We start from the raw sequence: 14,661 nt of genomic DNA, 5'->3' as shown, positions 1-14,661 counted from the left end.
TCTGTGTGCTACTACTACTATTTAAGACTAAAATGTTTATTTATAGTTAAGATGCATATGTTTACATACATATTATAAATGTATAAAATATGCAGGTCATAAATATACAAATATTCAGGCTATTTAGCCTGCTTAGTCACATTATTAAGGTAAAATTATTGTTTGGCAAGTTCACAAAAATACTACTTTCTCTCAATTTTTGTTGCAAAAGTGAACCTGGGATAAAAGTATACTGTTCTTACAGCAGGACGAGGTATGGGTTTTTGTGGTTTCTTTGAGCCCAGTTTTTTCATTGCATTGTAGTATTTCTTCTGTTCCTCTGTCATAAAAATGTCTTGACCTCCAAAGTAAAGAAATAAAAACAAAACTCATTAAAACCATGTTCTTTGCCAGCTATCAAATGCAACTCAATAATCACATGAAATTGACACCCATATTTTCTTCAAATGTCCCTAATATCTCCATTAGGGGAGATGCATATTTTGACATATAAATTATGCCATACTAGGTCATATTCACATGCTGGACACATTAAAAATCTATCTGAATTATCAGTCATTTTAAAAATTTGCAGATTATTAATCTTAAAATAATTCTGACTTATGTTTGTTTCTCTTAGTGATTGCATTTGGGAACCTGAAGGAAATAGTGCAATCCATTTAGTTTACATCTTCGAGCAAAGAGAAAAGTTTATTATACTTATCTTCTTTTTCTGTTGGTTGAAGTTATCTATGATGACACCAATGAACAGATTCAGAGTAAAGAATGAACCAAAAATAATAAAAATGACAAAATAAAGATACATGTATAGATTGTCTTCATACTTGGGTTGCAATTCTACCTAAAAAAATATGAAAAATGATAAGCATTAGATTTAATACTTGTTTAATAAAAAGTACATCCATAAATTTTTCAATTGTATAAGCAGATTTAATGAACCTTTAAATGTAAAATATTGGGTTGAAGAACCCTGTAAGACTATTCGCTGAGTTGAGAATAAAATAATTCATAGAAAAGTATAAATAATTATAAGCAATTTCACAAGGTAAATTTCTAGATTATGAATGCACTTTTCTTTAGCAAACAAAGGTCTCAACACAGCATGCAAATTGAGGATTTTCTCCTCCTATAGAAGAAAGTCTAAAGTCTAGATTATTCTATTTTAAAATTATTAGCATTTACGTTCTCCGCCTAGTTTCCTCATCTGTGAAATGAAAATAATACAACCCAAAACTTTACAGGGTAGCTGTGAAAGTTAAATATGTTCATATATGAAAAGTTCAGAGCCTGGTCAATAATAATTGCTAAGTATAAGGATTTAGTATATATTATACATTTTTTTAGGTAGGCTAGACCATTATTATATAGTCCATGTAGATATATTTTGCAGGATTATTCGTTCCTAAAAATGAGACTCTTGATTCATTCTGTTCATTGAGCACTGTTTCTGTGACAATGGTGCTCCCTCTTGTACAGATACTCTTGGTTAGGAAAACACATTGTAGTTGTTGAACCAACAACATTGGCTATAATCTACAGTTCAGATCTCACAGGACACTATTCTAACAGAGATAGCCATTCATTGATTATGATCTACTGTGTTATGAAATCAATTTAGAGGATCATGACCAACCTAACTTTTCTAAAGAAATAGAGTAAACTAAATAATATCAGAACAACTTAATGAGATGTTGATTTATGTGTCTGGGTGCATAGCAATGATATTTTTGAGTATTTTATAATTAAACACAATATTCATATGGAAAATTGCATCACACAGATATAAAATATAATACATGTCTATGAAGTAAAATCCATAATCTAGGACATTGTCAGAATCTCAGAAACCCTGTATATCCTTTTAAAATATAAGTTCTACCATCCTTGCCAGAAGTAATCATTATCATGACTTTTATGGCAATTATTTTCTTTTATTTTTCTTTACAGTTAACACCTAAGTATGCATTCTTGAGTAGTAAGTTCACTTTCATCAATTTCTGAACTTTACATGAATGAAATCATAGTATGTGTTTAGTTTCTTTAGTTGAATGTTATATATTATGATTTCTCTATATGGTTGAAGATGGCTGTATTCATACATTTCCATCACCATATAATATTTGTTCATTTGAGTTGCTTCTGTTTATTCTTATAAATGGATTATCCTATACATGTGAACAAATTACTGTAGGGTTTTCTTTTTGGGGGGTGGGGAGTGGTACTGGGGATTGAACTCAGGGGCACTCGATATCATCACACTTTTTAGTACTGCCAATATGGAAGGTATGCAGGTACTGTCTCATCTTGTTTTAAATTTGCATTTTCCTATCTGAAAGTGTTCAATTGCATAGAAAGCAGTAATAAATTAAATTTAAAAAATCAATATCAGGTTCATAATACAGTGCAGGGCTTTCAGTGTTCACTGCCTCTGAAATTAAAAAAAAATCAGAAAGTTTTCATTCAGAAAGCCAGTTGTTGATACCAGATAAATAGAATTTTGAGCTTAACTGACTTGTTCTACCAAACCAACAATCAATCTCTTTTTCTAAACCATAATTTCCTTTCTTGTTGAATAGGGAGAAATTAATTGTGCAAAAAATTTCAAAAGTACTGAGGTGTATAAGGTAGATTATAAGCCAAAAATAAAATGCTTTATGGTACAAATATAGTCAATACATTAGTAAGTGTCAATTGCCACGCTAAATACTATAACAGTGTTAAAAAATTCACAATGAGGGCTGGGGATATAGTTCAGTGGTAGAATGTTTGTCTAGCATGTGAGAGGTCCTAGGTTTAATACCCAGCACCATAAAGAGCAAAGAGAAGGGACTGGGGTAGTGGCTCAGGGGTACTGTGCTCGACTAGCATGTCTGAGGCCCTGGGTTTGATCCACAGCACCACATAAAAATAAAGGTACTGTGTGTTCATCTATAACTAAATAAATATTTAATAAAAAAGTAAAGAGAAATCACAATGGGTAGAGGAAAGAAAACTCACTAAGGAAGAAATAATGTAAACACAGCAGTAGAGAGTAAATTTAATTATCTTGGAATGAGAGAGACAATGACTCAGAGGTCATGAGTATCCTAGAGAGATCAACTATAAAACAGTCAAGTTCTGAATTCAAAGAATACAAATAAATAATATCATAAACAACAAAAGACCACAACAAAATATTTGGAACCTATGTAAAAAAAAGTCTCATAATCATGTATGTATGTCAAAATATCCCCTACTGTCATGCATATCTAATAAAAAATTTTTTTTAAAGTTTAAAAAAAAAAAAGGAAGAAATAATGTGACATTAAATATTTTAATATAATTAAATATATATTTATAATGTATTTGAGCTCTATAAATAGATTTATAGCTTTATAGTTTTAATTTTAATAAAATAAAACACTAGAAATAATGATTTTATCAGACTAAACAATTTTCCCTCTAAATAGACTTACATTTCGTGAATCAACAGCTGCATACATTATATCCATCCATCCTTTAAATGTAGCCTGTAAAAAAATCATAATATTTAGTTTTCCCCATGTTATGATTTTATAAAATAAGTTATAAAAAAATTCTAAAAAGCTAGATAGAAGGATTCTGAATGTTTTTTTTACCACAAAGAAATACTATGTTTTAAGTAGAAGATATATGTACTTTGAATTGAACATTACTCAGTATATACGTGTATTAAAATATCACATGGCAACCATGAATATGTACACTATTTTATATATAATTTTAAAAGAGAAAAGAGTACCAAAGTAGTTAAGATTTTTTCTAATATATGTATGTAAAATACTTTGAGGCTACTATTTAAACTCTTTGGGCAATGTTTTATAATATGTACACTGAAAATACTTCAACTTTTTGTTTTTCTATGACATCTATCATAATCAACAACTTTTGACTTGGTATGAATATTTTAAGAGTACCACCAGTAAGAAACAAATTCAAAATCACACTGCATTATTTGCTCTTATGCTTTCTTTTCTTATTCTTTTCTTACATAGAATTGTCACTGACAACCAATCTTAGGAATTTATTCTTGACAATATCCTTAATATCGCTGAATATTTTGAAACAACGAGTATATGAGGAGTATATGAGAAGAACTTTCCTAATCAGAAAGCAAACATATTTAACTACAATTTACTGCTTTCCATATTTTTATTCTTTTTTATCTCACATATGGTTATATTTTACAAATAAATTGTGTTGTTACACTCTCAAAACTTTCTATTTTAAAACTATTTGGGTTATGCAATAGATAAGGGATTTTAAACCAGTATAATATAGACATTATTCCGTTGTCTTCTTGTAGGCAGTTTTGCTGTTGAAAATCAGTTTCAATCTGATGCTTTACCCTGTGTAAGTTACATTCTTTTTTCTACAGATTTATAGAGTATTGATTTTGGTTTTAATATTCTTGAGCTTTAATATAATGTTCTCTTTAAATTATTAATTAATTTATTTTAATTAGGTATATATGACAGCAGAATGCATTTTGATTCATTGTACACAACTGCAGCATAACTTTTCATTTCTTTGGTTATACAAGATACAGCTTTGCACGATATGTTCAGTCATGCATGTACCTAGGGTATTGATGTCCAACTCATTCCACATCTTTCCTGCTCCCATGCCCTCTCCCCACATTTCCCTCCCCTTTGCCCAATCAAAAGAACTTAAAATTGGCATAGTAACATAGCCACATCAATGTTTATAGCAGCTCAATTCATAGCTAAACTGTGGAACCAACCTTCAATAGATGAATGGATAAAGAAACTGTGGTGTATATATACACAATGGAATATTACTCAACATTAAAAGAGAATAAAATTATGGCATTTCCAGGTAAATGGATGGAGCTGGAGAATATCATGCTAAGTGAAGTAAGCCAATCCCCAAAAAACCAAAGGCTGAATGTTCTCTCTCATAAGTGGATGCTGATCCATAATGGGGGGGCATGGGAAAAATGGAGTAACTTTGATCAATATTTTTTTTCTATTGTTGTGGAAATAGTAATACTGAAAACAAAAGATTGGATTTTATTTTCAGTTCTTTAGTGCCACAGACTATAGCCTTCTGAGTATTCATTTAATATTGAAGATTGTTTATGTGGATTGCCTCCAGGAGCAAGTAGATATAACATACTATGCACATTTGAAGGGCTCAATGAATTCTTATGAATTTTTGGCAGAATTCATAGATAGACTATCATTTGTAAGACAGCAGTCTTCGTATCTGAAAGTGTTCAATTAGCAGACAAGAAGACGAGCAGAAAAGGAGAGTTGGAACAAAGGTGTGAAGGTAGGGAATTTGGTTATGGTATTGGTGAAGTTTTGGTAGGTGAAGACTTGACAAGGTCTAGTTACTTACTGTCTGGTACCTGAGAAGGTATCCAGAAATCTTCCATTCTTCCCCTTAGCCACATGCACACCTCTCCAACCCCCTATCCCAGAAAAGCACCTCTACTTTGTCAGATGGGATGGTGGAAAACAGTGGGAACACAGATGGAAACCCAGTAAAAATGAACTAGTGTCTGTCTACTTAATGCATGTCTGAAAGACTATAAATTTTGTAGAGCTAACTTGTTTTCAACATGTTGCAGATAAGTGAAGTCAGAATTCATGGAATCTAGGAAGATGGGAACGTGGAAGTATTTTCATATACTAAAAAGTAATTTCTTTCCTTTTTTCTTTTTATATTGTTAATTGCACCTATGTAGTATCCTTAAAGTTACATGTATTTTTGTATTAGTAGCTTTTAATTTTTATTTATTTTTAAACTGGCATAAAATTATTTTTATTTATATGGTACAATGTGATATTTAGGAACATGTACCATTATGTAATTAGTAACTTTTTTTTCTTGAGAAAAGGAAAATGAATGTTTATGGCTTTGCTAGCAAATAAGAAACACAGGGAACTCCTGTCCCAAAGGCTGTGATAATACTGCCCATCAGCAGAAACAGGGAGCTTATATAGAGGTGATTCAAGAGAAAGTGAGATTAGGGAGTAGAGATCAGGAAGGAGAGGATCAGGGAAAATAAGGTCAGGGAGAAGTGTAATTGGTAACTCTTGTTAGTTGGTATATACATTATCAATATTGTGTTATTGATATAATATATTGGTATCTATTAGTTGGTATATACATATCAGTATTGTGTTTAGAACTTAAAATATACTCTTAGTGATATTCAAGTATATCCTACATTGCTATTACTTATAGTGGTCATGCAGGACAACAGATCTCCAGAACTGATTTCTCCTATTGAAGTGAAATGTTTTGTCTTTTGCTCAACATTTCTTCTCTCCACTCTCAGCCCCTGTTAACCACCATCCTATTCTGTTGCTCAGATTCCACATATAAATGAGATCATGTGGTATTTCCTTTCTCTGTGTCTGGATTATTTTAGTTAATAGGTTCATCTGTGCTGTTACAAATGACAAGATTTTTTTCTTTATGAGGCTGAATAGTATTCCAATGTGTGTGTGAGTGTTTGTGTATATATGTCACATTTTCTTTACACGTTCATCCACTGATGAACACTTAGGTTGATTCCAGAGTTGCCTATTGTGATAATGCTGCAAGAGTAATCAGTATATTTCTATTTGCAATATGAAATTTGTATGTGAAAAAGATAGGAGTGTGTCTTTTTTCACATTCTGATTTGACATTTGTTTTGGACTTATACCCAGTAATGTGATTTATAGATCATATGGTAGCTCTTTTATAATTTTGCATACTGTTTTCCAAAATGGCCATGCTAATTTTCATTCCCACTAACCCTGTGCAAGGGTTTTTCCAAATACTCACCAACACTTATTATATTTCTTCTTTTTGATAATAATCATTCTAACAGCAGTGAGTTGATATCTCATTGTGGAGAAGAAGAATTTTATACTCATTTTCATTTTACAACACCGGTAATAATAAAATGGTGACTTACTACTTGAAGCAGAGAAAGATATCCAAGTCCCACATTATCAAAGTTCACTTTCACATTTTTCCATCTGGCAGTTTGATTGCTTTCTATGAGAGCTTTACATTCACTGAAGTTGTTGACCACGCTTACATCAAACATCTCTCCTGTGGTGTAGTTAATGCAATGGTAAAACTTGCCAGCAAAGAGATTCACTCCCATGATACTGAATATTAGCCAAAAAATCAGACAGACCAGAAGTACATTCATTATAGATGGAATGGCTCCTAAAAGAGCATTTACAACAACCTGGCACAGGATGAGAGGGACAAAAAAAGTGAACATCCAACAATTAGTATTATTTTTACTTACTTTTAAACATGACAACAAGTGTAACAGTCAAATTATAGAAAATATATCTGTTCTCAAAGTTGAATGTTGGGTAGAAATATCTGGTAGTCAGCTAAGAATTTTGAAGTTATTATTCAAAGGGTAAAAAGTGAATTTACATGGTAGAATGTTTTTTTGAGAAGAAGAATATATGTGTAGCAGATATTCATCAAGAAATGGAACTAACTAAAAATGCAAAGAATAATCAAGACTATGTGGATATATAAGTAAGATCATCATGTGAGCATAAAAAATGTAAATGCAAACAATACAATTTACTACCAAAATTTGAGAGTAAAATAAAATATCTGGGGACAAATTATACATAGGAAATATGAAAATTTTTCCATTACTGAAAGAGTTAAACCTACTATGGAAAAAATAATGATTTTAAATTGAAAAGAATATAACATGTAACAATTACTTTCTATATAACTATGCATACACACACACACACACGCGCACACATATACACACACCCCTAAACACAACATTCATCTCTGATTGTGTTTGCAATATTCAGATAAAGTCTAAGTAACTATATTCAAATATCACAAAAAGCATCATTTTCTGCAGCTTTCTTCTTAACAACTAAACTATAGAGACAGGGCAGCATCATTTTTTAGATGGTAGGGCTGTGGTCTTAAGTTTTGTGTCCCTTGGGATGCCAAACATCAGCACAAATTCCTCCCTGTTCCTTTGTATCACCTTACTAAGTGAGTTTCAGATTTCCACAGCTGACCTACTTTTTAGACTTCGTTTAGCCTGTGTTTGAAAAAGGCCAGATTCAGGCTTCAAAAGGCTCAAAATACATCACATGGAACAGTGAAAAAAGATAAGCAATTGTGTGGTATTTTTAAATGATAGCAAGTAGGTTTGCTAGAACATTTATAAGGGGAATAAAAAGAGCTTATATATATATATATATATATATATATATATATTTTTTTTTTTTTTTCTTTTGGTGGTTCTGGGGATTGAACCTTGTGCACTCACCAACTGAGCTATATCCCCAGCCCTGCAAATCTTAATTCAGATGAGCAGTGTACCCAAAATAAGAGATTTCTCACAGAGTGAGAATCTAGATCTTAGGAAACATTCAGGCATTATATTTTGTGTCTTTAATAATGGCAGGTACTATGAACATCTGATAAACATTGACTGATTATGTCAATGTGCATGTAGAACTTAGAAATCTTCTTTGGATTTGTCATTTCTAATATAAAAAGAAGATAAGTTCATCTATAATTTTATCCAATTCTAAAGTACTCAGTCTTACCCTCATTCCTTCAAACCGGGATAGGGCTCTCAATGGCCTCAGAGCTCTGAGTGTTCTGAGGGATTTGATGGCACCAAGTTCAGAGTAGCCCAAGGCATTTGCAGTTAGGCTAACCAATGACACCTACACAGAGAAAACAACACAATGTTCTTATTACAGGCAAAACATCTACACATTTGGCTATATAGATAAACCTTTCTCTGTGCAATAACCCAGTGGTTCTCAAGCTTCAGTCAATTTTAAAATCACCCAGGGGCTCATTAAAAATACTGACAGCTGGCACAGTCTTGAGTAGGTTTGGAGTGGGGCCTGAGAATTTGCATTTTTCAAGTTCCTGGGTAAGGTTCAAAATACTGATCCATAAACCACATTTTGAGAAGCATAATTAAATAGATCAAATAAAATTAGTGAAGTAAAATAAAATAAGTTGAGATATTAGTATAACAAAAAGATTACAAGAAAAATGTTTCTTTTAGTCATTCATACAGATGACTAATGAAGTTGATTAAAATTTTGAAATACTGAGCTAAAAAGAAAAAGAAAACCAGTTTTAGGTAGCACAGAAATGTCTGATTTCCTTTGACAATATATAGAAAATTCATTAAATTACATGTCAAGAAATGTATTTCATCCGGAAGCACATCAGCATTCCAAAAGCAGATAAACAGAAACAAATGTGCAGTATAATTTTAAAATTATATTAATATATATTTGTAAAAGAATGTTTAATAGTAATAAGTAAAGCACATAGAATGTTGTTACAAAATCTTGATTTACTTAAACCAATTTTGCAATGCTATCTGAAAGTGAAATCTCCAAATTTAGAAAAAAAAATTAGCTACAAAATTTTATTTCAACTGGTTTATTTAGTTTCCCTAAAATCAGATGTTTTAGGATTCATAATCCTCTTCACAGGTAGAAAAAACAAAGTAACTGAATTATGAACTGTGAGGATTTTCTGTATATAGGAAATGAGGACCTACAGTACTTTACCTTCTCTGAAGACAGAACCAAAAAGAGATAGCATACATTAAAGAATGAAAGATAAGAGTTAAACATGAAAAATATTCTGAACATGGGAAATATTTATCAGCTGACTAAAAGAGGTTGTAAAATATGCAATTTTAATGTAATTTGTATTGTTGGATTTGAAAAGGAGACACATTCAGACACTGTAGCAGTCTTCTAATTTGTCTTTTGATTTCTAAATGCTTCCCTTTTTACTCCATTATTCACACCAGCACCAATTTCTCTCCCTAAAAGAGCAAGCTGGTCTTGTCATTTCCCTGTATGTCATTCTTCAATGGCTTACTCTTTACTGAAACATGAGTCCAAATTTCTTGGACAGCATCTTGGGTCTCTTCATACTCTTCTCTAACTTTTGTTACCTTGTCATTCAATGACAAAACCAACAAACAGTTTTCTCTTATTTCCTGGCAGTCTATGCCCACCCGCAAGGACTTGTTTTTTGAACTGGCCCTACACGTCATACATCAGTATTTTAACACTTGATGTCCCTCCCTCATCTGAACCTGCTGATGTTCTCATCTCTCAAATTCCAACCTACACTCCAATTCCCTCATGATGCCTTTCCTCTTCTTTCAAGTGAAGCAAATTGCACTTCTAATACAGGTGCCAATATGTCACTGAATACCTATCTGTCCTTACTGAAGGACTGAGAGTCCTTCAGGATGAGAAAAATGACTTAGTTATATTTATAGCTTCCATAACAGAATAGATGAGCAATATACACATTTTATTTAAAAAACAGTATTAATCAGTTTCATATATACTCATAACAATTTTCCTAAGTCAAAAATAGTAGGATATTGATATATATTAGGAAATATGAGTATGAACTTCAGGAAACATAAATTTCTCTTAAAAATATTCCTCTATTCAAGTAGTGTGAGTTTTGTGACTTATCTTTATATAGATATTTTAAGTATTAGGTATTTTATTAACAATCTGTCAAACTATCACAACCACAAGCTAAGTAGCAAAAAGTTCTAGTATCATGCATAATCCCATTATTCAAATAAATAAATGGCTACAGTTTTAGTACATTTTTTCATTACTCACAGTGTTCAAACATATATACTTTTAAATGTTACTTATAGTCTTTTTTATTTTCAGATGACATTAATGTAATTCTGCATGTACACATATGTTACATTTAGTAGTAATTTGTCTCATATTCAATTATTTTAAAACTCTTCTGTATTCTGGCATCCCACCTTCTGTTATTTCAACGTAGTATAATAAATATTTAAATAACTGGTTGATAGTGAATCTGTTTCTATCAACACAAAAATCAAGTGGTATCTCTTGCTTTTTGGACTTTCAAATTCCTTGGAGTTAATATTCCATTTGTTTGACAAACACTTCTCAACAGGCCCTTTTCATGATAAAGATACTAATGACAAAGATGCTTGGTAAGAATTTAAATATTTCTATTTTGTGAAATGTGAGAGTGAAAAAGAAAAATTCCATAATTAATATATAATTTTGAATAACTTAGAATTTCAAATATAAATTTGAACCTAAACCAATAAGAAAATAATGTGGCAATTGATTTTTCTGTCCAGAAAGTATACATACTTTAGTTGGCAATAAATATTTTAGGCATCCTTCCACTGGGAAAGTAGAAAGTATCATTTATATTTCAGCCAATGCAGGACATACTGAGTGTCCACTACAAGACAGTCACCATTGTCAGGACTAGTACCTACTATCAGCTGCCACGGAAAGAAATAAGAGACTGCAGAATACTCACATCAACAATCAGAAAGTCTAGCCAGCACCAGGCATTGGTAAAATACATTTGAAATCCATATGCAACCCACTTTAGAAGCATTTCCAGGATGAATATATAAGTGAAAACCTTGTCAGCATATTCTAACATGGTCTTAATGGTTTTTCGCTGCTCAATATATATATCCTCAAAGGCCTGTAAAGGGAAGACAGTTTCATTGCATAAACAGTCTCTAATTTATGTATAAGGGAAAGACAAATATGCAAACATTTCATGGGGTACCCAAGGCAGGATGGGTTAGTACTTCTTAGGGCTACATTTACTTTATGGCTATCTGGACACAAGTGACTACTGAATGGGCATTTCGGTCCCCTGAGGAATTCAAATAATTAAATTTTGGCATTAGAGTATCCCAAAAGAGCTTAAAATTTTAAGAGGCAGAAAGTCATTTGGGTGTAGATCTGTTTTCTTCAGTGCAATCACTTAAATGTGTCCTCACAGTGATACAAATAATGGGCCTCTGGAAAAGAAAAGGGATTATTATCTTTTACTCCACCCCCCACCCTCCACATGAGCATATATGCTCTGTCCTCATTTTGTAGAGTTCTTGGGAAATGGTAGGGAACTCAACTGCAGGAGCCCCTCGGCTTTGTAGAATGAAAAGACAATTTATCCAGCTCAATCCTCTTATAGGGAAAACTACCAAGGTGACATGGTGGCCTGGATCAAGGATAAAAGAGGCTTATGATCAGGGCTCAACACAAGAGCCTGAGAGCTCTGGAGCTCAGCTTGTGGCTGGAAGCTCCTAGAAACAAGTCATGGTGCCAGCATGTTTGTGCAGTTTGGTGAGCCTGAACTGAGTATAAGTCAGCCACTGATAAAGACTTTACAGGTTCCTCTCTCCTTGGCATTAAAATACAAGGCTGGTCTTCTGGACAGAGAACATGGAAGGATGCAGGATTTTTGGTTAAAACAGAAATGAGCTTAGAGGCCTCCAGATACAATGCAGTTATCTTCATAATAAAATCAACTCAGTGAACATTCTAGTAAGTAATTGAAAAGCAAAGGAAATGCAATGATATTTATATCATCAAATGGGAAAATGAGTCACATTGTTTTCATTATATCAGTCAGCATTTTGACCAAACTGGCCATTCCAGTAAGTGACATTAGGTTTGCAATGCTCTCAAGTTGCTATTCCTTGGTGATTGAGTTAGCTCACTCTTTGCCTTTCACCATGGTTGGCAAGTAGTGAATCCATGTGAACAAGACAGTTGAGTTCCATGAAGCATGGAGCTTATGTTAAGGAGTTTGGTATTTAGCTGACAATTGCCCATTATATCTACACACACATTCTTAATAGATGACCTGTTGCTAAAAATCTTAAATTATCATAAGATACCATACTAACCTGGGTTTAATTCCATCTGAGGATTACTCCAGACAAAGCAATGACAGTTTCTCTTTACTGGGCTTCTCATGCTGTGCTAAATACATCACATGTATTGTCTTTCATTCTCAAAAATATCTTATTCTAAAGAGTGCAACATGAGGTTCATTGGAGGGAAAGGAAAAGGGCTTCAGGGAAAAGGTGAAGGAGCAGATTATGTACCACCTACCAGAGCCCCACTGCTGAGCAGAATCATGAAGACGATGAACGTTTCAAACCAGTTGTGCTCCACGATCTTATAGCATGTTTTCCTCAGGTTCCACCAGAGTTTCCCTTTGCCTTCCTCTATGCTTATCTGACAGCACTTGAACTTCCGTACACAATCTAAAATACGTGAGAGTAAATGAAGAAACATTCACTCTTTGATTATGTATCTTTGTGTTGGTGGAACATGCATCTCTATTATTCCCCTATATTATAAATAACTACTTTTTAAGATGATTTTATTTATAGGAATCAAAACAGTTTATATGGCTTTTTACTCTTCATTGAATAAATATTTATTTTTATGTTTCTAGGACCATTATAGTGGATTATATTACATTATAAAAATATAAAAGTATAATGACAGGAAGAAAAGTAATATTACTTAAAGTTGGTATTTCCATACTGTTCTTGTATTGATTGTAATTCTATTCTACATGGAAATTATACATGTATGAATTTTAAAATTTGTTCATTTAATGGTATATTTAAATATTTCCCATTTTATCATAAGCAAGTATACTTAAGAAATATTCCATAATATTACTCTAAATAGTATTACTAAAATTTATATAACTATTCCACTATTACTGAATATTTGGGTTGCTTTAATTCTGACCATTAGCAGAACCAACATAATAAGCACCATGTTTGCATAATTTGTATAATTTGTGGACTACTAGAGCAAAGGTTCCTAAATATTTACTGAATATTAGCTTTATTAAAAAAAATCAAATTGAAGAAATTATACTACTATCATACTATGACATATAAGAAACCCTTGCTGTAAAAGAAGATGCATTTTAACTAGGGGTGATTTGTCTACAGATTCTATAGTTATGGAAAGCAACAATTATCACAAGATAAAAAGTTTATAAATGTTCATCAGTGAAGTTTAATTTCTAAACCTTATGGAAGATGTGTGGAGTTGTGGCTAGATCTTAAAAGATACATGAGAATCATGTCCAGAACATGAAGCTGTAAGAATGAAGAAGTAATATAAGCAAAATTTAGTTACAGGACATTCTGAGAGCTTCACAGAAAGAACTAGAAGTTAAGACTAGAAAAGTATCTTAGAGCCAAATGGTAGTAGTTGGTTTGCTACACAGCATTATTATAACAGATAACAGATTCATACCTCAAATAACATAATTTTATCTTTCTTCAGAAAATACTTTTTGAGATTATTCCAATGACATGTTGCCCAATATCATATAACTTGAAGCTCATTTCAGCATTTTTATGATCTATTGCTTTTGTTAACAAATAATAAAAAAATTTTGATCTTGAGTAGCACACGGAACTATTACTTAAGAACAGATTGAGGGCTAGGGTTGTATAGCTCAGTAGTAGAGTGCTTGCCTAGCATGTGTGAGGCATTGGATTAAATTCTCAGAACCATGTAAAAGTAAATAAATAAAATAAAGGTTTTGTGTCCATCTACAACCAGAAATATTTTTTTTAAAAAATTAAAGAATTGACATGTACATATATCTTAGCATACACTATCCTATGACCAAACAGTCAAAAGACAAATTACCACTTTCACTTTCTTTTAAAAAAAATCTCTAAACCTAAAGAAAGATATGTATGGTTTGGTGTTGTCTCCCATGAGACACTTTAGATGACTACAGAAAAGCCAGTTATCAAGATAT

At 32.2% G+C, this 14,661-nt stretch overlaps 1 protein-coding gene across 4 annotated transcripts in view; it reads right to left on the bottom strand.

The window, feature by feature from the left end:
* The window catches only part of LOC101972145 (sodium channel protein type 2 subunit alpha), a 208,214-nt gene that overhangs the window by 12,235 nt on the left and 181,318 nt on the right, over window positions 1-14,661 (bottom strand). For all 4 annotated transcript variants that reach the window (XM_078017511.1, XM_078017512.1, XM_078017509.1 and 1 more), the window contains exons 19-25: window positions 12,972-13,126; window positions 11,374-11,547; window positions 8,598-8,720; window positions 6,956-7,237; window positions 3,456-3,509; window positions 704-841; window positions 243-347 (exon numbers count right to left, since the gene is read on the bottom strand). In XM_078017511.1, the coding sequence (XP_077873637.1) occupies window positions 243-347; window positions 704-841; window positions 3,456-3,509; window positions 6,956-7,237; window positions 8,598-8,720; window positions 11,374-11,547; window positions 12,972-13,126 (1,031 nt within the window). The remainder of the gene's footprint in view (window positions 1-242; window positions 348-703; window positions 842-3,455; window positions 3,510-6,955; window positions 7,238-8,597; window positions 8,721-11,373; window positions 11,548-12,971; window positions 13,127-14,661) is intronic.

Source organism: Ictidomys tridecemlineatus, chromosome 7 (genome assembly GCF_052094955.1).
Source record: "Ictidomys tridecemlineatus isolate mIctTri1 chromosome 7, mIctTri1.hap1, whole genome shotgun sequence".
NCBI classification, from domain to species: Eukaryota; Metazoa; Chordata; class Mammalia; order Rodentia; family Sciuridae; genus Ictidomys; species Ictidomys tridecemlineatus.
Note: the sequence above shows the minus strand (reverse complement) of the source record. Positions and strands in the feature narration are given on the sequence as shown.